General features: G+C 47.7%; 1 protein-coding gene across 2 annotated transcripts in view; it reads right to left on the bottom strand.

Moving 5' to 3' along the window:
* Nucleotides 1–10,495: 10,495 nt before the first annotated feature.
* Nucleotides 10,496–26,391, bottom strand: part of B3GLCT (beta 3-glucosyltransferase) — a 113,001-nt gene continuing 97,105 nt past the window's right edge. Inside the window, exons 14-16 of one of the 2 annotated variants that reach the window (XR_007131377.1) lie at nt 21,198–21,342; nt 11,983–12,213; nt 10,496–10,573 (exon numbers count right to left, since the gene is read on the bottom strand). Coding sequence is in view for 1 of the 2 variants with exons in the window: in XM_047755714.1 (XP_047611670.1) it covers nt 12,046–12,213; nt 21,198–21,342 (313 nt within the window). In the remaining variant the exon portion in view is untranslated. Of the gene's footprint in view, nt 10,574–10,922; nt 12,214–21,197; nt 21,343–26,391 lie in introns of those variants that run through there. The other variant, XM_047755714.1, reaches the window with a different exon arrangement.

The raw sequence follows: 26,391 nt of genomic DNA, 5'->3' as shown, positions 1-26,391 counted from the left end.
AACTCATTTATTCCTTACAACTCTTAAATGTAGGAACTATTACATCCATTTTGCAAATTAGAACACCATGTGTAAAGAAGTTAATTCACTTTTCAGCATCGCATAGTAAGTGGTAGGATTAAAATCCAATGGGAGTTTCCCTCGTGGCGCAGTGGAAATGAATCCTACTTGTAACCATGAGGATGCAGGTCAATCCCTGGCCTCACTCAGTGGGTTAAGGATCTGGCGTTGCCGTGAGCTGTGGTGTAGGCCAGCTCTGATTGCCTGGGAACCTCCATATGCCATGGGTGCGGCCCTAAAAAGCAAAACTAAATAAAATAAAGTCCAGGGATTATGCCTCCGGCACTCTCCTGTTTGTCAAATTTAATAATAAGGCCCTTTCCAGGTAACACTGCTCATGGGATCTGGCAATCAGCTTGAATTATTTTCACTGTAGTATTACTTAAATTTGTACAAAACTAAGAGTGATAGGTTATTTCCATATTGGTCTGTTCAGGCTGCCACAACAAAACACCGCAGACTGGGGAGCTTAACAGAAATGCACCGTCTCCCAGTTCTGGAGGCTGGAAGTGGATGAACAAGGTGCTGGCCAGGTCTGTTTCTGGTGAGGCCTCTTCTCCTGGCCTGCAAATGGCCTTGTCCTCACTGCGTCTCCACGGGATCTTTCTCCCACACGTGTGTGTTCACGCGTGTGTGTGTGTGTAGAGTGAAAGAGCTGGGGAGTCTCTCGGTGAGAACACCAGTCCTGCCAGAGTAGAATCCCGCCTTTATGACCTCATTTAACCTTCATGAACCCTGAAAACCCTTCCTCCCCCTTCAGTCACCCTTGGGGTTCGGGCCTCACCCTCTGGATTTGGGGGGAGCCGGTCAGTCCATAACAACTTCTTATGTTTCAGCTCTTGGACAGCTAGGAAATGAAAACTGATTTGTCAGTACTGACAGCATTCCCACACAGATGAACAGAATCCCATTAATTCAGTGTGATGGATTTCTTTTTCCCCCCTGAAATGAAATGCCTGGTATTATATTTAATAGCAGAAAAATGGAGCCTCACGTCTGGCTGTGTTATGACTACCTGCGTTCTGACTTCAGTAAGCTTATTTATTGCCTAAGATGCTTATTTACATAAGGATATCATACAAAACGTTATTAATAACCTCGAGACTGATCCAAAGAGCCCAGGCAGCCACCAGTGACTGCTGCGTGGGGCTCACGGGAAGTCCCAGGGAGGGTCGCAGCCTTCCGTTTTCTGGCCACCCGCCCTGAGCTTCAGCTAGAGCTGCCCCAGCGGGGACAGCGGCCCGCCCACGGGCTGCGCTCGGGATGGGAGGCTGCCCGCTGCTGCCCGCACCTGCTCCCTCTTAGGCGTGAGAGCCGCCTTGCAAGCCAGGCAGCCTGGGCTGGGGCGCCTGGTGCTCCGGAGAGCTGCACGTGGGGAACAGCACCCAGAGCCCCTAGTTAAAGCGCGAGTTCGCTTTCCACCCCTCCTGCTGGGCGGAGGGGGCACCTGGGCTCAGCTGACTCAGGCCAGCTCCGCGGGGGTGGCAGAGCCCTGGCAGGAAGCACATCGCCCATTCTGATGAGTAACTGAGAAGAGTTTGCGAAAGGGACTGTTTGCAAAGGCGTGGGCAGGGTGCAGGGGAACCAGCGGGAATCTGGCAGCACCTCAGCCCTGGCAACTGTACCCTAAAGGGGTGGCGGGGGCGGCACACTGTCCCTGGAGCCCACGCGAGGGGCTGCGTGGCACAGGCGGCCCATGGGGAGCAGCGGGCGCCGTCAGCCCATGCCGGCCCCGTGGGGAAGGAGTGGAGGGAAAAGACCTCGCTCCTGGCACTGCTTCCGGCCTCCCAAGGGGTCTTCCTTCGGCTACAGCAAACTGGAAGCCAGAGGGCCACTGAGCCTCCCGACACAGAGAGGAGAGGCGGGCAGACTGGAGGAGCAGAGAAAATACCCAGCAAAGCCAGGCAACCTGGGAGAGCTTTTGGGGTCGTTTTGCAGACAGGCCCCTCTGTTTGTCCACAGCTACTCTGCTGGTTCGTGATCATTAAAGCAATGCTAACAGTTTGATTTGGGCAACATTCTTACAGTGAATTGGTCTTTTGAAAACAAGGTTAGCAGGGAAATCTACTTTAAATGGATATTTAATCCAATTGTTGCTGGAGTTAGGATCTGAAAAAGATCTAAAGCCCATTTGTATGCAGATAATGAAACATTTGACTCTTAAAGGAAAACAGTAATAAGGGAAATGGCTTATTCACTCCATTTCGAACAATAAATCACGTTTGTTGCTGTTGCCTCCCCTTTGCCTTTGAGGCAAACTAGGTACACCAGGCAGTCCTTGGTCATGGGCGAGGAGGGCACCTGCCTCGGCTGGACAGAAGTGCGCTGTTTGTGAACTGAGTCCGCCCCAGTTCTTTTGCAAATACACAGCAACAAAGTAGCGCATTATTCACCCCAAAGTGTTTTCACATCAAGTCAAACCCTTTAGTAAGTAACTCTTCGCGAAAATGACTGTCGTTGTTATCTCTGAAAAAGGGAAATTTTATAGTTAGGGCATGTGACGTTGGTTGCCATGATATCCGTGAGGACTTGGTGTCGACACAGTCACAAAGATTACAACTCTGGTGGTCACAGTGCTTAAATTGGTTTTTATCATATTATTTACGAAGTAAACTCAGAATGAAAAGCTTGTCACAGTTCTCAAACCCCAAGAGGATGTCCAGGGATCTGTCATCTCGGTGGAGGAACCGTGCGGGAGGTTCCTGACTACTAAGGACATTTGTTCCTTAAAGACCCTCGGAATGTGGGTCAAGAGGATGCAGAAAGGTCTGTTTTATGCGAGCAGCAGGACCAGGATGATAAATTCTCTGTTAACCGTTATTGATCGACCCACTGGTTAATGCTCTTCCACCAGCATTTATGGCGCTGGAGCTCTGTGCTCAGCTCCTTTGTAAAGAGCACGAGAGTGAGTGCAAAGGCCTTCCATGTGGGACTCCTCTGGAGTCATAATGAAGACGGAGACAAATCAAAATGAACCGAAACATGCCAAAGAAAGAAGGGTCTCCTAAAGAATAGAAATATTGTGCAATGTGGAAAGCCCTGCGGGTTAGAGGAAGCACATTGCTCAAGTGCTTCTTGATAACGCACAGTAAGCGATTCAGGTGTTCATGTAAGTAGCCGTTTAGCCTAAAGAAGTCGTCCTGAACTCCTGGGTGTGTACCACGATTTAACTCTTAGGATGTGCATTACAGCACCGTTATATGTATTCTATATATGTACACACACATAAGTAATATATACACACATGTGTGTGTAGTATGTACACATATGTGTACCTGTCTATATGTGTGTATAATATTTATATACATATATAAGTGTACATAGGCTGCGTGTTTGGATATACCGAGAGGGAGAGAGAGAGGGAGAGAGGGGGCGAATGAAGGGAAAAGGGAGAGAGAGGAAGAGAGTTGGGAGTCGCAATACACATGGCATTTATTATTTGCCTTTCCCTTTCTTCAAAGAAACACCTTTAATCAGAGAAACAGTTCACGTTCCACAGCCCACTTACCTGATACCACCAGCATAGCCAAACGCAGATCATTGCCTTAAAGTCTGACCTGAGCCAAGTCATCCTACTTCTCCTGCTTCAACTTGATCTCTTATAAAAATTACTCAGACGTGGAAATGGCAAGTGATCAAAATAACCAATAATAGAGACCTCCTTAGCTGAATTACAGTACAAACATGCAGGCAACACTCTGTGCGGGTTTTGTTGCAGGATGTTGACAGCGCGTAAGTTGTCCGTGATGTACGGAGAGAGAGTGAGTGACAGAGGCCATGGGAAGCAGGCCTGGGGCATCCCAGCCTCACTGTCACCCCTCCAACCACAGGGCCTTCGGCTTTGCAGTTTTTTCTTCCTGAAATGCCCTCCTTCTCACCCCTTACCTGGTTAACTTCTTTTTATTTTTATATCTCAAAGCAAAGTCCAAATCCCTGTCCGCATTTGTTAAAGTTTATCATTATGTATTTTATCAGTAGTAGTGGTTTTTGAATACTGGCTGTGCCCAGAGCATAAATCCTACAAGAACAAAGAATTCTCTGCTTTCGCTCACCATGGCATTTCCAGAACCCGGAGAATAAAAGAAAACTTAATAATTAACATTTACTGAACTAGTCAACATTAACCTGTATACATAGAAAGGTATTATCTTGAAATTCTTGTTACAGTTTTCCTGTGTTTCTCAATCCATGAATGAAAGTCAGATGCATTTCAGACTGATTAAATTCAGTGTGACAATATTTTCCAGACTGATAGAGCAGATAACTCATTGTAGTTAGAGAATCTGGAAGTCCTGAAATTAATCTTTTCAGGATGGAGCACAGATGTGGGAACAGCACCTACAGGGAATACTTACTGATGCAGGCCCTGTATTTCTTTAGACGGTAGAATCACAGCATTTTAATGTTGAGCTGCTTCACACTGAGGCCCAGAGACATGGCGAGACCCAGCCAAGGCTGCAGAGCGAGGCCGGCCCTGGCACCTCTTAGCCCAGTGCTCATCCCACCGCGACACAAAGGAGCAGCGTAAGTCCCACTTCCAGCTGTGGGATCAGTAGAAATTCAGGGAAGGGATAAAACAGGGAGAAGAGTGAAAAGAAATTCTAGATTTAGGAATGTCTGAATATGTCCAGTAGACTGGTGGGCAGAGAAGCCCAGAATAATGCCAGGCAGGTCTTTAGCTTAACTTCTTTTCCACCTAAAGGATGACTGGCTTGTTCGAAAATAGAGAAGTGGGGGGGGGGGTGCACACACACTGATGCGGAATGATCTAGGTGGCACCTCTGCATGCCCAGTGCCTGGCACAGTGCACTTGCTCAGCGTATGCTTATCAAGTGAATGAATGGAGGGGTAGATGGGCCATCCTCAGACTCCCCCGATTCACCCACTGGTTTGCCAGGATCTGAAATCGCTCACACTGTGACAAGCTGAATGATGCTCCCTCCCAAACAGATACCGGCCATCCGCATCCTAATCCCTGGGACCTGCCAATGTTAAACAGAGAACCTTGCAGATGAAATTAAGGATCTAGAGATGGGGAGTTACCCTGGGTTACCCAGGCAGGTTTAAATGCAACCACGTGTGTCCTTTTGCGAGGAGCCCGAGGGGCATCTGACAGACACATGAGAGGTCCGAGTGACCGTGGCCACAACCGCGGTGTGCGGCAGCCACCCTTTAAGAAACAGAAAGGACCATTACCTTCAAGTCCCCTGTGTGTCTCTCTGAGAGCATTTCCCCTGGGGTTAACTTCCATCTTGAATTTCAGACTTATTATTATTCTCTTAGATTTTTTAGGTATATGTCTCCGCATGTTTTTCATTTGCATGGTTTTAAATTACATAAATCCTGCTCTAAGTTTTGCTCTGCAACTTTTCAAAATTTGCTTAACATGAAGATGTCTCCTGTAGCTGTGTTTCATTCATGGGGCAGAATAATGTCATACTGTAAAGCAAGCCCAGAGCTTATTAACTCTGCAGGCCGGGGACATGTAGGCTGGTTCCAGGTGCCAGCTCTCCGGAGCTGTGTATGTGCAGGGGACATTCTGGTTCATGCTGCTTAGGGCGAGGATGTGAGTGGTTCGTAGTGCTTAGTGCCAGGATGTTTCCCTGGAGCACGTGTCGTGTCTCCGAGACGCCTGGGTCAGGCTGTAGGGGGATCTGCAGCCTCCCGGGAGGTTGTTCTTCCAGGTCCTTATACAGAAAGTCACACTGTTTCAAGTCGCCAGTTTGTTCCCTCTCTAACCTCTGAGCACATACTGCTTCTGTAATTTATTTGCGATATAATCACATCTGCCTTTGATCTCTCTCATCTCATGATTAACTCTTGGGCTTTTGCTCATCTTTACCTATACTAGTGTTTTAGAACTAAATAAACATTCAGTCTGGGTAGAAGCCACATTTTTTTTTTTTTTCTTTTTAGGGCCATACCAGCAGCACATGGAAGTTCCCAGGCTAGAGGTTGAATCAGAGCTGCAGCTGCCGGCCTACACCACAGCCCCAGCCCCAGCAATGCGGGATCCAGGCTGTGTCTGCGATGCCAGATCCCTGACCCACTCATCGAGGCCAGGGGTCACACCTGTATCCTCATGGATACTAGTCAGGCTCATGACCGCTGAGCCACAATGGGAACTTCCCTCGTGTTCTTGATAGAGGTATGAGAGCACAGAGGTTAAATGACTGAACTCTAGAGCTGAAATGTCTGGGTTAAAAACCAGTTCTGCTCCTTAACCAGCTGTGTGATCTTGAGCTGGTTACTTAATCTCTCTGTGCCTCAGTTACCTCCCATGTAAACTGGAAAAAACAATTAATTACTTAATTAAAGGGTTGCTGTTAGGATTACGTAACTTAACGTGTGCACCACGCACAGTAAGCGCAGTAAGCGTCGTCTGAGTGGTTGTCGTCGTCGCCGTCGTCATTGACACTGCGGTTTCCATAAGAGCAAAGCTGTGTAAACAGGCGAACAGTCTCAGCAAAGAGCTTGTGTCACACTTAATAGAAATGATGAGATGCAAACACCCACAGCTTCGTGTGAGCAAATCGCAAGACCTTCCTCGGTGCCTGCACTGCCCCCCGCCCCCTGCCCCCCGTTTGACAGCAGACCCGCCTGTCAGATCCCTCCACTCAGCTCGGGGTCCATCCCGTGTCACCAGGACCAGCAGAGTTGCCACCCATCATCCTCCTGTCTGCCTGGGCAGTCTCACCTCACACGGACGTTTCCCAGAACTTTCCATCGTAAAGTAGATCCCCTGGGCCCATGTGTCCCCTCAGGCTGCCTCCCTGGTCTTTAGAGTAGCTCATAAAATGAATTAACTGTAGATGCCCCCCCTCCCCCCCAGTGTTCCTAACGGCTCCCCACAGTCTCACCTCCCATCCCGGCCACTCACTGGGAACAGTCTTGCCAAGGTCACATCGCCATCCTCTTGGCAACATGTGACACACGTGATCAGTGGCTCCTCAGAACCTCTGCCTGGCTTCCCCGACACAGCAACCTGGGTCCCCTCGCCTCACTGAGTCCTGCTCAGGCTGACTCGCTTGTCTTCTCCCCCTGCACCGTCTTGTCCAGTCTTGGGGCTTTTGAAACCTTTGAAATGCTGAGGAGTTCAAGACAGTAACTCCAGCCCTGACCTCTGCCCTGAGCTCCAGACTTTCCTGGCGACTGTCTGGTGTCTCTTAATGTGTAATAAGGACAGAGATGAGGCATTCCCGTCATGGCTCAGCAGTTTAGAACCTGACTAGCCTTCATAAGGATGCAGGTTCGATCCCTGGCCTCGCTCAGTGAGTTAAGGATCTGGCCTTGCCGTGAGCTATGGAGTAGGTCGCAGACGAGCCTCGGATCCGACGTTGCTGTGGCTGTGGTCAACAGCTCTGGTTCGACCCCTAGCCTGGGAACTTAATATGCCATGGGTGTGGCCCTAAAAAAGACAAAAAAAAAAACCCAAAAAAACAGTGATGAGAGCTAAGCGGTCACACAGGCTCTCTTTTCCTTTTCTGGCAGGCCACATCTGTCCCCACCTTAGAGCCTTCATGTTCACTGTCCCCCGACCAGCACACCCCGCACACCTGAATCTGTGTTCCCAACCCTTTCTGTTCAGAGGGGGCTCCACTGAGTCACCTGCTCAGAGGCCTTTCTGACCACCCCATCCCAGGCGGTCCCCAACCCCCGCCCGGTTCTGCCTTCCTATTCCTAGTGCCTCTGGAGCATCTATCATTGTACGAAGTCCTCTTGTTCATGTATTTGCTGCTGGTTTCCATCCTTTGCCTGTATCTATCCCGGCTCCCTCCAGGAATGTCTTTTTAAAGTGAAAACATGCTAACAGACCTAATGCCGGAAACAAAGGTTTCACTTTTACAGATGGGACTAAAGCATGTCCTGCAGGTCATGTGTTTATAGAAAGCTTGGGAACATAAAACAATAGCACTCACTGTGTGCCAGGCATTCAAAGATGCCAGGGCTAGAGTGGGCAGACAAGGGGCATCCTTGAAGGTCTGACACATAATGGGGGTTTAATAAACAGATGCTGAGTGAATGTACTGATTAATTCATCTAGGTCCAGAAAGAGGTTATTTCTGATTATGAATGGAAGACAATAGACACATTCTTACTTATTAATTTTTGAGAAACACACAAGCAGTTGTGACGCATCTGGGTGTGGGAGCACTAAATCGGAAATTCAGTGAGCACTGATGCCCACATGCCCGTGCACAGCCCCACCTGCAGCCCCACACGTCCTCGCTCTGTGTCCCCATAGAGACTGCAGAGGCCCTATTTGTGTCTAGATTTCTGATTTAGCTGCAAGATACAAAGATCCAACACAGTCAGCTTGCTTTGGCTCTTTATTAGCTGAAGTGGCTTAAAAGCAGAAATGGCATTCTAGTGATTCCACCTGTTGCCTCCTTGATGTGGACATCCCCAGTAGAAATAATAGCCATTTTAAGTAAATTCCTGTGGTTTTAAATACAGTTGATTTATAATGTTGTGCCAATTTCTGCTGTACAGCAAAGTGATTTGGTTAAACATATATATATATATATTTTTAATATTATTTTCCATCATAGTCTATCCAAGGACACTGGATATTGTGTCCAGTGCTATACAACAGGACCCAGGCCCATCCAAAATTCTAAATCGAATCGCTTGCATCTACTAACCCCATACTCCCAGTTCTTCCCACTCCTTCCCCCTCCCCCTTGGCAACCACACATCTGTTCTCTATGTCTGTGAGTCTGTTTCTGTTTTGTAGATAGGTTCATCTGTGCCATTTTTTAGATTCCACATATAAGTGATATCATACGGCATTTGTCTTTCTCTTTCTGAATTACTTCACTTAGTATGAGAATCTCTAGTTGCATCCATGTTGTTGCAAATAGCATTATTTCATTGCTTTTTTTTAATGGCTGAGAGGTATTCCATCGTGTATATGAACCACATTTTCTTAATCCATTCATCTGTTGTGGGACATTTAGGTTGTTTCCATGTCTTGGCTATTGTGAATAGTGCTGCTGTGGACATAGGGGTGCATGTGTCTGGATCTATGCCCAGGAGTCGGATTGTTGGATCTTACAGTCATTCTGTTTAGTTCTGAGGAAGCACTGTACGGTTTTCCATAGTGCTTGTACCAGCTTACATTCCCACCAGCAGTATAGAAGGGGTCCCTTTTTTCCACACACTCCAGCATTTGTTATTTGCACAGTTATTATTAATGGCCATTCTGACCACTATGGGGTGGTACCTCGTGGTAGTTTTGATTTGCATTTCTCTAATAATTAGCAATGTTGAGCATCCTTTCATGTGTCTACTGGCCATCTGTATGTCTTCTTTGGAGAAATGTTTATTTAGGTCTTCTGCCTATGAAGTAAATGCCTATTTAAAAGACAAAGGAGTTCCTTTTGTGGCTCAGTAGGTTAAGAACCCAACTAGTATCCATGAGGATGAGGGTTTGATCCCTGGCCTCGCTCAGTGGGTGAAAGGATCCGGCATTGCCATGAGCTGTGGTGTAGGTTGCAGACACAGCTTGGATCTGGCATTCTTGTGGCTGGCTGTTGCTGTGGCATAGGCTGGCAGCTGCAGCTCTGATTCAACCCCAAGCCTGAGAACTTCCATATGCCACAGGTGTAGCCCTTAAAAACAGAACAAAAAATAGGAATAGAACAGTATCTGTCCAGGAAAATTCAGATTTAAAACTAGTTAAGATATGAACTCTAAGGGAATCAGTTCCAAAATATATCCAATTCATTATATAATAGATAATAGTTTTAGAGCCTTTGTATAAATACACCTTCAGTGTCTGATGGTTTTCTCTTAAACGGGTAGGTTTGGGTCAATTTTTCTTTCTGAAAACTGGTTTTAATGAGCTGCCAATTTTTTTCTGATTTCATTAATTCCTTTTCCCCATGGCCCTCCCACTCCCACCTTACATCTGAGAAATACATTTGAGAAATTAGAAACTTAGGCAAAGTGGAAGCTCTCATTGTGGCTCAGTGGGTTAAGAATCTGACTGGTATCCATGAGGATGCAGGTTTGGTCCCTGGCCTTGCTTGGTGAGTTAAGGACCTGACACTGCCATGAGCTGTAGTGCAGGTTGCAGATGTGGCGTGGATCCTGCGTTGCTGTGGCTGTGGCGCAGGCCGGCAGCTGCAACTCCGATTCAGCCCTTTGCCTGGGACCCTCCATATGCTGTGGGTGTGGCCCTAAAAAGACAAAAAAAAAAAAAGAGAGAAACATAGGCAAAGATCTTTTATTTGTGACTAGGTTTACATAGTTCCCAAAGGTGAATGTAGCATAACTCCCGGAACCCCAGAGGTACCAGAGCAGGTGCCCTGGCATCCGTCGAAGGCCTTGACCATCACAGCACAGGGCAAGCCTGATGCAGATCTTCACCACAGACGCCAGTAGGAGCCGCTCAAATAACTCTGAGTGTGGCAGTGGGAGGCAGGAGCAGGACAGAAGACTCTTCTCCATCAGACAGGCAGCCAGGCCCTCTGGACGGATTATTCCAGGTGACAAGGTGACTGTGACGCTGACAATGCCAATAATCAAGACGATACCAGTGTCATCGGCAGCTGCTGGGCTGCATCTAGAAAACCTCACGCGCCTCCCATCCAGCCCGTCATCCCCATCCCGTCCGTGGGCCACAAACTCTGCTTCCACAAAAATGAATCCCGTGTATCCAGTCATCCCTGAAAACACTCCAGTCCTGGTATTTGCTGGTTTGGGGAAATGGCAGATACTATGGCATCATTTTGGAAATCAGTCCTATATAAGGTACAAGACAACTGTATTATTTAAAAAAACCCAAAAAACCCTTGGGTACTCTTGGTGGCATGACTTTAAAACCCTGTTTGGCTGTAAAAAAAATACAAGCCAAGTTAATGAAGAACAATTTTTATTTTAAAAAAGAGGAAAGTACTTTACCAAAATCAGTTTAAGACATATCAAAATCAAATTTTATGCAAATACCTTTAGAAAACTGAATTATATAATTAAAATGTTAAGGTACAGAGTATTCTTTACAATTAATAATGTATAAAATTACTATATATTAAAGATATGATTTGGACATGAGCACTGTTTCAAAACAGTTTTCAAATTCAATTTTTAAGAACTCTGGGAAACTGCCCAGTCACCATGCAGTCCTCCCCCTGGGGCTTCCAGGTATACTGAGGGGTCTCTGCTGAGTCAGGAGAGGGTCCTTACATAACAGAGAAATAAAAATAAGAGTAAAACACACGGTGAAAGCAATTCACTTCCTGAGACCTACACAGAGCTCAGTGCCTTGAATAAAATTCAGCAAGGTTGTTTCTTAAATGCTGAGAACAGTTTTCTGGCTGCAGCAGCTACACTTCTTTGTTACAAGTAGGTCATAAAGATGGGGCTTCGGGGAGAAACAGCACAGATGAACCTCTAAAGAAGCAGAAAGTGCTAGCAAAAGAATTCTTTTTCTCTTTTTATGAGGCACAAACACAAAGATAAAATACAACAACTCTGATTACAGACTGCGGGGGATTTTTCATTGCTAGACTTTTATGACATTTCGTCAATGATCCTTAACACAGCAATATTCTTGCTGCATCACGGGGAAATAATTTTCATCATTGATAATCTAGTTTAAAAGTGCACGCCAATGTAATACCCACGTCAGCAGCCCTCCTGTTCTGCTTCCGTGTGTGTATATATATAAAATGATGGTCACGTCTCTCCAGCCTCATGCTCGACTGAAACTTCCACAATAATGAACAGAGAGAACAGGAAGGAGACTTCTGGTTCCCTGTTTATTTTTCTGTGACAAAAATAAAGCTGCTGTTTCACAGCTTGAAAAACACACAGGAGTCACTGTGTTACAATAACTGCGTAATGCAAAAGCAGGTGATTTCTCCCGGAAAAAGCAATGTTTGCCCTACGACTCCTTCCCTTCAACTCAAAAATTACCAGATGATGGGCTGGACCTGAGGTCAGGAAGCTTGCGAAGCCACGTGTCCCACGTGCGCAGGGTCACAACTCCTCCCGACCACCCTTGGGCGTCTCCTGCCCAGCTCCGCCTTGCTCCCGGGGTGCTAGCCAGGTGAAGTAGACGCGCACGGGGTCGATGTTCCAGTGCTTGTGGAAGGATATGGGGACCTGGTGGGACAGGTAGTCCTGAGGGTAGTCCACGGGCCGGGCCTGCGGGGAGAGCAGGGGGTGCTGGCTCATTCATCAGGGGCAGCGCTGCGGCCGCACAGCCCTGGCCTGCGGGAGAAACCTGCTTGCCCGCAGCCGCTGCGGCTGGTTATGGGAAACCAGCCCCGAGGGAAGCGCCTTTGCCCTAAAACCCCGCCTCGGGCGGCAGGCGCTCTGCTCCTGCGTCTGCGAGCGCCCGCCCGCCCGCCCCGTGTCCCGAGCGCATCGCTCTCTGCTGCTGTGTTCGGGCGCCTCGGCCGAGGTAGTACCTGTGAAGAGCTGTCCTCGGCAGGTCACTTACGTGACTGTGACGAGCTCAGTAAAAAGGCTGAAAAGCTGTTACTTCCTAGGTCTCAGGAAACTCTGGGCTGAGGCCGTGCTCCACGTCAGAGCTGCCGGCCCGCGGCTCTGACGTGGAGCGCGGCCTCAGCCCGGCAGGGCGAAGCTGGAGCTCACTGCGGAGGGGCATCCGGGACCTCAGAGCCCCTGCCCACGCGCGCCGGCCTGCTTCCAGAAGTGCCGGGGGAAATGCTGAGTAACCCACTTGGCAAGAGGGCCCGAGACGTTTTCACATAACCATCATTTCAAAATTCTCTAGAACTTAAAACATTTAAGGAGACTCAGATATAGCCTAAAACAACGAGACTGAAGAAATAACCCACAGGGCAGGGAAGGAAACTGCAAGCAGATATGTTGTGGTTCCCCGAATAAGCAGAGCACCCCCCTTCTCTCAGTGCTTTCCTTGTTTGCAGACTTACCGAGCCCAGGGGGCCGCAGACTAACCCACTGGGTTGCTCAACAGTCTAGACTTTAGTAAAACTAGATAGAGTTTAAAAACTGGTTTTTTCTAGGTTACTATTTTATGATCATCTGCCTAAATTCTTGATATGAGTATTTAAACTCTCTTACGTGGTTTACAGAATCTAATAAATGAAAAATTTTAAACTCATGAAATTTTATCTCAGTCAGTCCTTGAAACAACCTCGCAGGATGGGCAGAATATCCTGGGGCAACCCTGACTTACGGATGAGGAGGACAGAGTTCGCGGAAGCTGTCACTTTCTTGGGGTGACATGACTCACAAACGTTGGAGTGGGAATGAGAGCAGTGCCAGTTCCTAGACCTGGGTCCTGCCAGGGCCCCAGCCTGCCTTTGGTCTGCCATGCTGTGGGCTGGCACCTCAGCCCTGGCCTCTGGGAGGCATTACCCAGGGGTAGCACAGCTACACGGCTCCGCCGAGGGCCAAACAGTAGTATCTGTGCGGAAGCCTTCAAAGTGATGGGGGCAGGAGCCTTCATCAGGGCCGCTGTCCTGTCCTTTAAAACGTCGGTGTTGAAAATCCATGCCTTTGTAAGGGACATACAGTGAGACAGAGACCAGAAATACAGAGTAGAATAAAATCTGAGTTGGGAACGTTCTGAATGTGAGCTGAGGGGATCCATGTGTTATGTGTCGGTGCAAGGCCTCTGAGAGGTTCCGACAGGGAAGAAAACCCAGGAGCAACAGACTCGCCATTCAGTTCTCAGATAACCGCACAGTGGTCTCAGAAGAAAAAATGAAAGTGGTGGAAATAAATCACTGCTTGTTTTTCAGACTTAAAAAAATGAACTGTTGGAGATTCAAATACCTTTAACAGGGAAAAATAAACCCATGACATCTATCCCTGTGTTAATGCAGATTCCAGAAGTGACCAACCGCATCTCAGAGGAGTCATCTATCCAGGTGAAGAGCTGGCTTATGCAGCATCACATGTGCTCATCGGTTCTGCTAAGTGAAGTCATGGGAGAACAGGACTCGGAATGTAAAAGCATCCAGAGAGGCGCGTGTGAAGTCTACACAGCCTCTACCGATCAGCTCCTGTGCCCACAGTGCCCAAGGAAAACCCGAACAGGTAGGGTCGGGGCGAGGAAGGGGGCTTAGCAACCAGGCTGGAGGGTGTGTGTGTGAGGCAAGCTGTGTCCCCGAAAGTCGGGGGGCCTGAAGCTGCATGAGGACAGGGAATGGGCAAAATATAAACCTTACTTTACCATCTATACATATTGCAGCATGCTGAACCGTGTACCAAAATTGCTATTTTCTTAGACACTTTTTTCCCACAGCTGTTTGGAGGTATGATTTACATACCAGGCACAATTCACACGTGGCAGTGGTGTGGATGATAACTTCAAGAACTTTAGCAAATTTCCAGACTTCAGCAACCACAAATCTGGTCTTAAGACACCACGGCCATGCCCCGACCCCCGAGTTCCCTTGCATGCATGTGCAGTCGGTCCCACCTCGATTTGCAGAGCGAGACCACCACTGATTTGACCCTACACTATCTGCTTTCCTAGAAATTTCTTATCACTGGAATCAGAATATGATTGTGGGTCTGGCTCCCTTCCCTTGGCGTTGGGGTGTCTTTCAGGAGTGCATTCCTTCCACTGCCGAGCAGCACTGTGCTGTGCGGATCCACCGTGCAAAGCACACACAGCCAGCGTGGTGCCACGTGACTGTGAGCTCTGCTGCTGCTTAGTCTCTAGCAGGTTGTATCAAGAGATCAGCCCAGGGTTGCTGTGTCATCTGAAGGCTCAACAAGGGAAAGACCCACTGGCAACCTCCCTGTACTTGCTGGCCCCACATCCAGCCAAGCTCATCAAAACACACAACCATGAGGGCAGCTGAGTCGGTGAGCAAGGCAGACATCTCGGTCCTCTGTGGGCTCGTTACGGAAGGACCATCCCATCCCCTTTGCCATTTTCCACAGACCCACACTCACGAGGAGGGGCTCACACGAGCTTGAGAAGGCCGGCAGGACGTTTACACCATGACCTTCCTACTGCAGGTGTGTTTACCTTCGAAAATAGCCACAACATTCCCGAAGTGACCATATTTTATATCCCCACCAGCAGTACAGGAGAGCCAGTTTTGCCACGTCCTTGTCAACAGCTGGTCTGCTCTGTTTGCTCAGAGCCAGTTTGGCAGATGGTAGTGGCACCTTGTAGCAATTCTAGTTGACACGTCCTTAAGGACTCATGACACCGAGCATCTTTTCATGTGCTCATCAGCCTTCCCTGTCTCTTCTTCAGTGAAGTATCTACTCAAATCTTTGCCCATTTTACACAGAGTGGTTTGTTTCCTCCTGCAGCTGAAGAAGACTGTTATATAGCCTTTATCACATGTGTCATCAGCAAACACTTCCCCAGTGATGACTTTTTCTTTTTACTACCTTCTGATCCATAGTGGATACCTTAGCCATTGTGTCACTGGCCCTGTACTTTTTTTTTTTTTTTTACTTTCTTAATTTTTTTTTTTGTTGTTGGTCTTTTCTAGGGCTGCACCCATGGCATATGGAGGTTCCCAGGCTAGGGGTCGAATCAGAGCTGTAGCCACCGGCCTACACCGCAGCCACAGCAACGCAGGTGTTATCCACACATATAAGTTTAGATACATTTTCTATTTCTTTTTGAGAAACAGGCTTACTTTAAAAGTGTTTCTGTGGAGTTCCCTGGTGGCTCAGCAGGTTAAGGATCTGGCATTGTCACTGCTGTGGCACAGGTTCAGTCCCTGACCTGGGAAGTTCTGCATGCAACTAGTTCTAGAAATTTCTCCATTTTATTTAAATTATCTAATTTGTTTGCATAATTTTGGTAAGATATATATATGATGCCCCACTTTCATTTCTGATTTTGGTAATTTATCTTCTTTTTCTCTTGATCGAGCTAGCTAGAGATTGGAGTTTCCTTGTGGCTCAGCAGGTTAAGGATCCAGCATTATCACTGCTGCAGCACAGGTTTGATCCCTGGCCTGGGAACTTCCACAGGCCCCCAGACGCAGCCAAAAAAAGACTACCTAAAGGTTTACCAAACTATTTAATCTCTTGAAAATCATTTTTGGATGATTTCTATTTCATCGATGTGTGCTCTAATCTTTAATAATTCTTTTATCCCATCATTCAGATTTGATTTGATATTTTTGCTTCTCAATGTAGAAACTTATTTAATATCTTATTTAATACTTAATATCTTTCATTTCTAACATGTTTAAAACTACTAATTTGCTTCTCATCACTATATAACCTCAAATTTTTTGGTAGTATGTTTTCATTTTCATTCAAATTCAAGGTATTTTCTAATTTTCCTTATAATTTCTTTTGACCTATGGGTTATGTAAAAGTGTGTTGTTTAATTTCCAAATATTGGGAGAATTCCCTGGGCTTTTTTTTTTTTCTCCATTGATTTCTCATTTCATTCCATTGTTCTGGGAGGTATACTGTGTGCGTTTTCCATCCTTTTAAGTTTACTGAGGCTTGTTTTATGACTTAGCGTGTTGTCAAACCTGGAGAATGTTCCATGTGCACCTGAAAAGGATGTTTGTTCTGTCACTGTCAGGTGAGAGAGTCTGCATGTGACAAGCAGGGCAAGCAGTTAATATTTGTCTTTTCCTCTTTTCAGTTCTGTTCATTTATGTTTCATGGAATTGAAAATCTGTTAGCTGTTTTATTTTCTTGATGTATTGATCTTTTGTCATGAGATGTCCCACTTTCTCTCTAGTAATATTTCTGTTCTTAAAATCTGTTGTGTTAAATATTACTATAGCCACTCAAACTATGATAAACTGTTTGCAATGGTGTACTTTTTATTTAAAAAACTGAAGTATAGTTAATTTAGTGTTGTGTTAGTTTCAGGTGTACAAGTGCAGTGACTCAGTTATACATACAGTTTTTTCAGATTCTTTTCCGTTTTAGGTTATTATAAGGTACTGAATGCAGTTCCCTGAGCCGTAAGTAGATCCTTGTTACCTGTTTTATACACAGCAGTGTGTATACGTTAATCCCAAATTCCTAATTTATCACCCCTGCCCCACCCCCCATCCCCTTTGGTAACCGTTAAGTTTGTTTTTTCCATGCTGTGAATCTATTTCTGTTTTGTAAATAAGTTTATGTTCCACATATAAGTGGTATCATATGATTTTTGTCCTTGTCTGTCTTCACTTAATATGATCATTTCTGGGTCTGTCCATGGTGCTGCAAATGGCATTACATCTTTTCTTTTTTTTTTTTTTGTCTTTTCTAGGGCCACACCCACGGCATATGGAGGGTCCCAGGCTAGGGGTCTAATCAGAGATTAGCCACCGGCCTGCACCACAGCCACAGCAACACCAGATCCGAGCTGCATCCGTGACCTGTGCCGCAGCTCATGGCAACGCCGGATCCTTAACCCACTGAGTGAGGCCAGGGATCAAACCCGCATCCTCATGGCTCCTAGTTGGATTCGTTAACCACCGAGCCACGACGGGAACTCTGCATCCCTCGTTTTTACGGTTGTGGGACACTGCAGTATGTGAGAACACCACATGTTTTATCCACTCATCTGTCAATGGGCAGAAGGTGGCTTCCATGTCTCGGCTGTTGTAAATAGTGCTGCCGTGGGCGGTGGAGTGCCTCTCTCTCCTCAAATTTGAGTGTTCTCTGGATACATGCCCAGAACAGGGCTGAAGGATCATATAAGCCCAGATCAAGAGTGAAGGATCATATGCTAACTCTTACTTTTAGTTTTTTAAGGAACCTCCACATGCTGTTCGCCATAGTGGCTGTACCATTAAGTTCCTCTCTGTGATCAACTGTTTGCACGGCTATCTTTTCCCAGCCTTTCAAATTCAGCCTATTTGTGTCCATGGATCTAACATACACCTGACTCTTACAGACAAGATATAGAAAAATCATGCTTTTTACCCGGTCTGACAATCTCTGCCCTTTGACTGAGGTACTTAGTCCATTCATATTTAATACCTGATATAGCTTATTTTCATCAGCTATTTGCCATTTTATATGCCATTGTTTTCATACCTATGTCCTTTTCTCCATCTATTCCTCCTCTATTGCCACAATTTTGTTAAAATCGTTTAGTGTACATTTAAATTTCTTTTAAAATATAGCGAGAATATCAATAAAGTTATTTTCTTAAAGGTTTCCCTAGGGATAACATACACCTTTGACTTATCAGGTTAATACTGACTTAATTCAACAAAATAGGCCTTGCCCCAATAAAGCTCCCCTTCCTTCCCCAGCCTTCGTGCTACTGTCATCATATATAAAGCAGTTATCTATGTTATAAACTCAACAACAGTCATAATTGCTGTTTCCTTCTTTTTTTTTTTTTTTTTTTTTTAAGGCTGCACCCAAGCATATGGAGAGTCCCAGGCTAGGGGTGGAATTGGGGCTGTAGCTGCTGGCCTACACCACAGCCACAGCAACGCCAGATGTGGGCCATATCTGTAACCTACACCACAGCTCACGGCAATGCCAGATCCTTCACCCACTGAGCAAGACCAGAGATCGAACCTGCGTCCTCATGGATGCTAGTCAGGTTTGTTACCACTGAGCCATGACGGGAACTCTGGTTTTCCCTGTTTCTTACCCAAGTTTGACAATTTTAGCTGACGTATCTGTGGGTTTTCATCTCTCCCACAAATCAAGTCCACCCCCCGGACAACAAACCTGTTGTTTTTTCCTAGCCAGTCCCAGACGGATGAAGCCACTCCTGCTCTTTCCACCCAAGCTGGGATGGAAGGGTCATCAGTGCGGAGGTTCAGGCAGAAAGGCCTCAGGAGGCCTCAGACGCTGCTGCTCTGACCCAGAACTACAGAAGTTTTTCAGGAATTAATGCTTTTCAGTGCTTTTTGGTTGACTTCCAGATGCCTAAAATGGTCATCTTGACAATTTCGGGCAGAGGATTCACTGGCCATTGCATGCTGCCGTACCACTAGTGTCACATAATATAAAACCACATGCTCTAGATTGTTTTTTCGTTTTTGTCTTTTTAGGGCCGCACCCACGGCAGATGGAGATTTCCAGGCTAGGGGCTGAATCAGAGCTATAGCTTCCAGCCTACACCACAGCCCCAGCCACACAGAATCCAAGCCGCATCTGAGACGTACACCACAGCTCACGGACACGCCAGAGCCTTCACCCACCGAGCAAGGCCAGGGATCAAACCCGTGTCCCCGTGGATCCTAGTCAGGTTCGTCACCGCTGAGCCACGACGGGCACGCCCACGGAGTCTCTGTTTTAACAGAGGGCCACACTAGACGCTCCCCGAGGCCTTGGTCCAAACCTATGATCTCACAGTCCCTTCCCTGACTAGAGAGAGCACAGATGTGGCCCAGGCGAGTTTGTATCCGAGATGTTTCCAAATGGCCGCTCTGTCACTGACTCATCAGGAGTCCCATGTTGAGAAAGACAGGAACTCTGGAACACACACTCTGTTTGGACCAGTGCTCAAACCTCACAAAGGGAAAAAGCGCTGTGCCAGTCAGAGTCAGCGCTCCTGAAAGAGGCTTAAGAATGAAGATAAAGCAGCATCTGCTGGGGAGGACAGGTCTGCAGCAGGCTTTCCAGCGTCAGAAAGGTTTAAGATGTATTAGGTGAATGAGCAAAACCGAGTTTTCAAGTATAGGAAACACAACAAAGTCTTTTATTTTTAAGCTATCTTCAAAGGACTTTACCTAAGGATTATTTTTCTTCTTTCTTTTGTCCTTATCATTTAATTCACTCATATATTCTTCCAAAAAGGGCTGCTATAAAAATCTAAGACTGTGATGATACCAGTGATAAGCTGCCTCCCTGATGCAGCCACGGTTTTCATTACCTTTCTTTTCTGTGAGTGAACCGTCAGGAAACAGAGCGGGAAGGAAGGTGAGAGAGAACAACTTCTAAGCCATCCCAGCACCACACTCACAGCCTTAAAGGATGGTCAGATACCTTCTGATGGGTACCAAGACGGAGGTTCCTCACACAAAAAATATAAAGGGCTTTTTTATTCTTCCTTGTGGTTCTCAAAATGCAGAAATGCATTCTTAATAATGCACATGCTTTCTGTGCCTTGTTCACGTGATCTCCTAGAGTGCTGTTCCTGTCCTGCCTCATTTTCTACACAGCGACAACAGCGTTTGCTGCTGGTTACTAAATAAAGCATGAAGGGTCCATTTTCAGTATAAGGAAGGCACTTAAAATACACGTGCCCTCAAATATTTCAAATTTTAAAAAGCTTTGACTTGAAGAAGAGCATCCGATAGCCATGGGCTGTGTGTTATTTTTAGCGGAAACGTACCTACTCTCACTCTCTCATCATCACAACATTCACTGACCTGATCACTTAAGAAAGAAGCTTCTGAAAATAAGGCACGAGGATTCCTTTCTTCCACCACAGGGCAGGACGGTGGGTGACGCTGCTCACAACAAACACCCTGGTGATCAGCATCTCATCTCTTCTGTGACCCCCGGCGTACACGCTTACTGAGACACCACGTGAAATGTTCTCACGTTCAGCCACGCGGTCTAATAGCAACCAAAGGGCAGAAAGCCCGATAAAAAGGCAGCCCTTCATGAAGACCGAGGACCGTGGGGGGTCACATGTACTTGGGGGTAACAGGACAGTATTAGGTTGGTCTTGTCTGTTTCCACAAAGCATCTGATGACACCGAAATGCCACCCATTCTTTTTTTTTTTTTAACTCAAAAGGAAGAAAAAAGGTTTTACCTGTCCTGTATGTAAGGATGCTGGTCAAACACCATTTCGTTTTCTAGATGTTTCTGCCTTCCATCGTCATGCTGTACCTGGCACAACCCTCTGGACAAAGAGGTCTGTTAAGGATGTCCCCCTGGAGCCTGTCCACATAGAGCCTAAGATTTTTCCAAAATAGGCCTTGCCCCAATAAAGCTCCCCTTCCTTCCCCAGCCTTCGTGCTACTGTCATCATATATAAAGCAGTTATCTATGTTATAAACTCAACAATAGTCATAATTGCTGTTTCCTTCTTTTTTTTTTTTTTTTTTTTTTTAAGGCTGCACCCAAGCATATGGAGGGTCCCAGGCTAGGGGTGGAATTGGGGCTGTAGCTGCTGGCCTACACCACAGCCACAGCAACGCCAGATCTGAGCCATATCTGTAACCTTCAGTGAGAAGGAAGCCCCCCTCTCCCTCTGAGGTGGGAGCCAAACACTCGTCTCACCTGATGGAAGAGAGGGCTGTGTGTCACCGGGATCCCCAAGCCGCTGAAGCACATCCCCAGGACCATGTCGTCCGGCGCGTCGTTGCGGTAGCAGCGACACTTGCTGGCGAGAAGTCTCCTGATGGCCTCTCGGCTGAAGACCATTCTGGGGGAGACACAGAAGACGGTGAGAGCAGCGCCTCGCCACGGGTCACCTGAGCGGGGAAGGGTCAGGGCCACGTGCCTGACGACGACGAGCCTGGTGTCAGCGGTGTTTAATTCAATAGTTATTCGGAAGCAAATGCTTCTATGAAAGGAAAGCCACTTTTAAGAGACATGTACTAGCTAATAGGCAATCTGATCCCACTACGTATCTTACCAACGAATGCCAGGCAGTGTCCTTTCTCTAGAGTGTCACTGGAAAATCAGACCCGGTCTCAAGTTTACACACTCTTGATGGCGTCGGGAACCAAGCCTGCCAGCACCGCACTCGCAGCGTGGATGGGCCCACACGGCTGACGACTGACCATGAGGGCAAATCTAATTGAGAAACCACGCGTGGTCGAAGCGATTCCAATCCTCGGAAGCTTCCTCAAGGTCATTTTAAGAAAGAGACAGGGAGGGAGAGCGATTGAGTTGCCCCAAGGAGAGCTAAGGTGCCGCCGGACCTGGTCAGCTGCGTGCTTTCGGGGGCACTGGAGCCCCTGCCTCTGCTCAGCTCAGCACAGCAGGAGGCGGGGAACCTTACAACAGCGTTTCCAGGCTCCCTGCCAGCTGACAGCGAGGAGCACAACACGCAGAGGGGCTGTTTCTGGCTCTGGCGACCCCATGGCAGAGGCAGGTGACGGGCGAGGGGCAACCACGGGCTCCAGCAGAGCGGGCACAGGGTGGCAGACTGTCCTTGACAGCCCCAAAAGCCACAGTGGGAGCCCGTCCCGGGTCAGCCTGGATGCGGTACTGTTAACCCGATCGCACCCACGGCTCCAGGAACGAGCTCCCTCTGCTCCTTCGGCCTCGGGGGCAACAGCACATTGTCCTATGGTTACTGAGCTCTGAGCAAAGCCACCATCTCCCTCTTATTCCTCTGGCCCTTTCCAGTATTTCGGTACCAAGTTCCTGCCGTAAGTTCTCCTCTTTTTAAAACACAGGCTGAGTTCTGGCTTCCCTTCTGGCCCTCCGGTGGTAATGGCTCGTCTCACGTCCTGAAGAGCCTGGCAGCTCATGGGGCTGGAGGAAGGGATGTGGTTCACAAGTTCATTCCCAACAAGCAGTGACGTTCCTGGAGGCAAAACCATCTAAAATTGATCGCTATGTTCCCACAGCCAAACACAGGGTCTCACACATAGTGAGCCCTTGATAAAAGATGGCTCGTCCACCAAGCGAGAGCAAAGCCGCCTCCACAAGCCCGCCTGCCCGAGGGAGGGGAGTTCTATGGGTCAGTCTACTCAGAAGGGAAAGAGGACAGAGCTTGAGCCCCCGGCGGATAGCAGACGTGCCTGCTCAGGGGGCGGGGGGCCCTGTTCCCTGCAGCATAGCGCACACCAGAGACGTGGGCAGGTGACCCAACAATGCCCAAGACAGGCCCTGCCCGTGCTAAGCTGTCAGAAGACTCGAGGGAACATGACCGGACAAGCAGCAGCAGCTCTGTGAGGTCACACGAGCAACACGACTGCCCAGGAGGAATGTGCCTGCGAACCACACCAAAGGGAGAAGTGCAAGTTGGAAGATTCACCGGGAACTGCCCCACCTAGAAAGCCCAGTGTCCGCCAGTGCCCCTGGGCCTTGCCCCTGCACCACCAGCGACCCCAGGAAAGCGCCCGAGTCAAGGGGGCGTGGGTCGATGGTCAATGGATGTTTACCTTACAGTGTCTGTCTGATGCCCCACCAAGGACAATTTCATGGGTAACTGTCCCCGTCACAGATGGCATCTCGTCCTCTTAAGCCCTATTTGAATAAAGATGCTTCTTTTGTTCTTCTGCCAGCATCTCCCAGAACCAAAAAAAGAAAAGGCAGGCCTTTCATTTGGCCACTCTACCTGCCAAAATGGAAAATGACCCCTTATGTTGTCCTATCTGTTCTGCCAACTTTGAAACATTAAAAAGATGCTGAAACGCTATAAGACTAATAATAATATGGTTTCCTTTAATATACAATACACTGATTTTAAAAATAAAAAAAATGGGAAGCAGAGACTTGCCTAGGGCATACCTGCAACTCAGGAACATGTACAGGAAAAGTGCATCAGAAACTGAAACCGAGCAGGGCCCTGGGGGCTCGCAGGCACCAAAGCCTTTCTGGGCCCCCATTTCTTGTTTATAGGAAACAGGCCTCATTCAGCCTCCATGCCCTTCCCTGAGCTCCGAGGGGCAAGTTCAGGCCGTGGCTGATCAGGGAAGGGAGGGGAGGCAGAGACCAGGGAGGAGCCGTCAAGCAGCAACAGTACAGCCCTGGGGCAGGGTCCTGGCTCCCCCTCAAGGGATACAGGTGATGATGGAAGCATCTCACACACCTCAGGGAAAAGGTAGAGTCCTTTGGCTTCTGCTAGAAATGAACACTTTAAAACTGAACAGCTGGGAGCCTGCCTTGTGTTCCTCCCTCGTTTGACTGTGCCCTAAACCCAATCACCTGTGAGCTCAAGCTGGGGTCCCCCGAGCACAGGTGCCTGCGGGTTAAAGATCACTAACTACCACATGATGTTTTCCAGGGACTTCCCTAATGTGTTCTCATTTCTGATCAACACGCCCTTTTGGGAGTTCCCGTCGTGGCTCAGTGGTTAACGAATCTGACTAGGAATCAGGAGGTTTCGGGTTCGATCCCTGGCCTCGCTCAGTGGGTTAAGGATCCAGTGTTGCCGTGAGCTGTGGTGTAAGTTGCAGACGCAGCTCGGATCCCGCGTTGCTGTGGCTCTGGCGTAGGCCGGCAGCTGCAGCTCCGATCTGACCCCTAGCCTGGGAACCTCCATATTCCACGGGAGAGGCCCGAGAAAAGGCAGAAAGACCAAAAAAACAAAACAAAAAAAACCCCACACCCTTTTCACAAGTACTGTTATTCTAGGCAATAACCCAAAAGCCCACCGCCGGGCCCACGCCACAATCTCCTGATGCCAGCTTTGATGACTAGGGTTCCACAATATAAAGAAGAATGCGTGTCTGCCCCAACCCTGAATCTTATCTGAAACCGTTTTTCTTTTAGCCTATAGAACTCCCTGCAGTTCTTCCCCAAAGGGGGCACAGTCTCTAAGGCATGAGCTTGCTATGGCCCCCTTAGCCTGGCAAAGCAATAAAAGCTCTTTTTTTCTCCTTCACCCAAAACTCCATCCTCGTTTTTATTCGGCACCGGTGGACCGAGGCTGAGTTTGGGCAGCGCCATCAGCCCGCCCCCTCCAGGGCGCCTCGAGGATGGACAGGGCCTGGCGGTCTCCCTGGGCGACATTCCAAGACCAAGGACATCCCTACCACAGCTTCCTACACCACCCTACACAAGTATTTTCAAAAAACCAAAGCAGTTTTTGAACCAGTTGCCTCCAATTACTCCAACTTGGCAAGCATAAGCAACAAAGGGAAAACAGACTTGGATTCACACAGGGCAAAGGTCTCATTTTCCAAACAATACAGAATATCTACACATTAATCCCCAGAGTCCGCCCCTCTCGGTTAGCTCTGCTAAGTGGGGCTTAAGAGGAATGATTTAAGGCAATGGTTTTCAAAAACTTAATTGACTATAAACCACAGTGAGAAAACACAGTTCATATGCAACCATTTGTTACGTGTATTACACTGAAAAACATCAGGTAATAATACTTACCCTTCATACAGGTGATGCACTGATATTCCTCTTTTATTCTTGTCTCTATTTCATTATTTTTAAATGATAGTTATGATCCATTCATTGATTTTACAAGCCATTAATTGAGCCTGACCTGCTGTTTATAAAACCACGTAGGCACTTTTTTTTTTTTTTTAAGGGCCACACCTGAAGCATATGGAAGTTCCCAGGTCAGGGACTGAAGCCAAGCCACAGCTGTGACTTACACCACAGCTGCAGCAACAATGGAGCCTATAACCCACTGGGTTGGGCTGGGGATTGAACCCACACATCCTCAGCAACCCAAGCCACTATAGTCGGATTCTTAGCCCACTGAACCACAGCAGGAACTCCCCATTCTGGTTCTTAAGCTGAATCATCAGAAAAGTCTCCTGTGATACCAGAGAAACGATTCTATCTACAACTTTCATCAAAGGTCCTCTCTCAGAGTTCCCACCATGGCTCAGTGGTTAAAGAATCCGACTAGGAACCATGAGATTTCGGGTTCGAGCCCTGGCCCCGCTCAGTGCGTTGAGGATCTGGTATTGCTGTGAGCTGTGGTGTAGGCCACAGACACGGCTCGGATCCTGTGTTGCTGTGGCTGTGGTATAGGCCAGCGGCTACAGCTCTGATTCGACCCCTAGCCTCCAGATGCTTTGGTGCGGCTCCAGGGAAAAAAAAAAAAAAAAAGTGCTGTTGAGAACAGAATATTACATTGGTCCATGTTATGTAAAGATCAACACTGGTGTTCATGCCTCTGTTTATCCATTTATCCCTTGTAACCTGTAAAACCTGAGTCCCCATGCTAGGACGTGAGGGTGTAATGAAAAGTGAGATGTGGGTGCTGCTTTCAAACACCTCATAATTTAGGTGGAAAATAAGAAAGTCAATAGGCAATTAAAGGATAATGACTTGCAGACTGTGCGATGAAAGTATATCACAAAGGCATCAAACCCAGATCTCGGGGGCTGGACGAGGCCGCAGGTTTCCAGAAAGAAATGGTGGCAACATCCAGCCCAAAAGGAGGAGGACCAGCCAGGCGACAGAGGCACAAAGGTGGTGAACAGTACTTTGTAGTGACCAGCAGGCGCCTTATCCGGAGAGAAGAGTTTAAAAACAGGAACTGAAACAAGTTGGGCATGAATCCTGGAAGACCAGGGTGCAGAGAAATGAGCCTAAAATGGTAAAACAGCACGTGCCAAGCTCCGGAGCGGCCTGGTAAGCCTCTACGAGGCATTTGGACTTGAGCCTTCCGGCAATTCGAGGTTACGAAAGGACTTTCACTCTGCTGGCAACGCAAAGAAAAATCCAAGTAAAACCCACGTTAGCCCGTGGGGCTACTCAAGAGATGGGCGATGGGAAGTGAAGACAAGCCCATTTCCAGGAAGAAGCCCGTCCCGGGGGAGCAGCA

Source organism: Phacochoerus africanus, chromosome 13, assembly GCF_016906955.1.
Source record: "Phacochoerus africanus isolate WHEZ1 chromosome 13, ROS_Pafr_v1, whole genome shotgun sequence".
Taxonomy (NCBI): domain Eukaryota; kingdom Metazoa; phylum Chordata; class Mammalia; order Artiodactyla; family Suidae; genus Phacochoerus; species Phacochoerus africanus.
The sequence above is the reverse complement of the archived record's forward strand: the minus strand, read 5'-3'. Positions and strand labels throughout refer to the sequence as shown.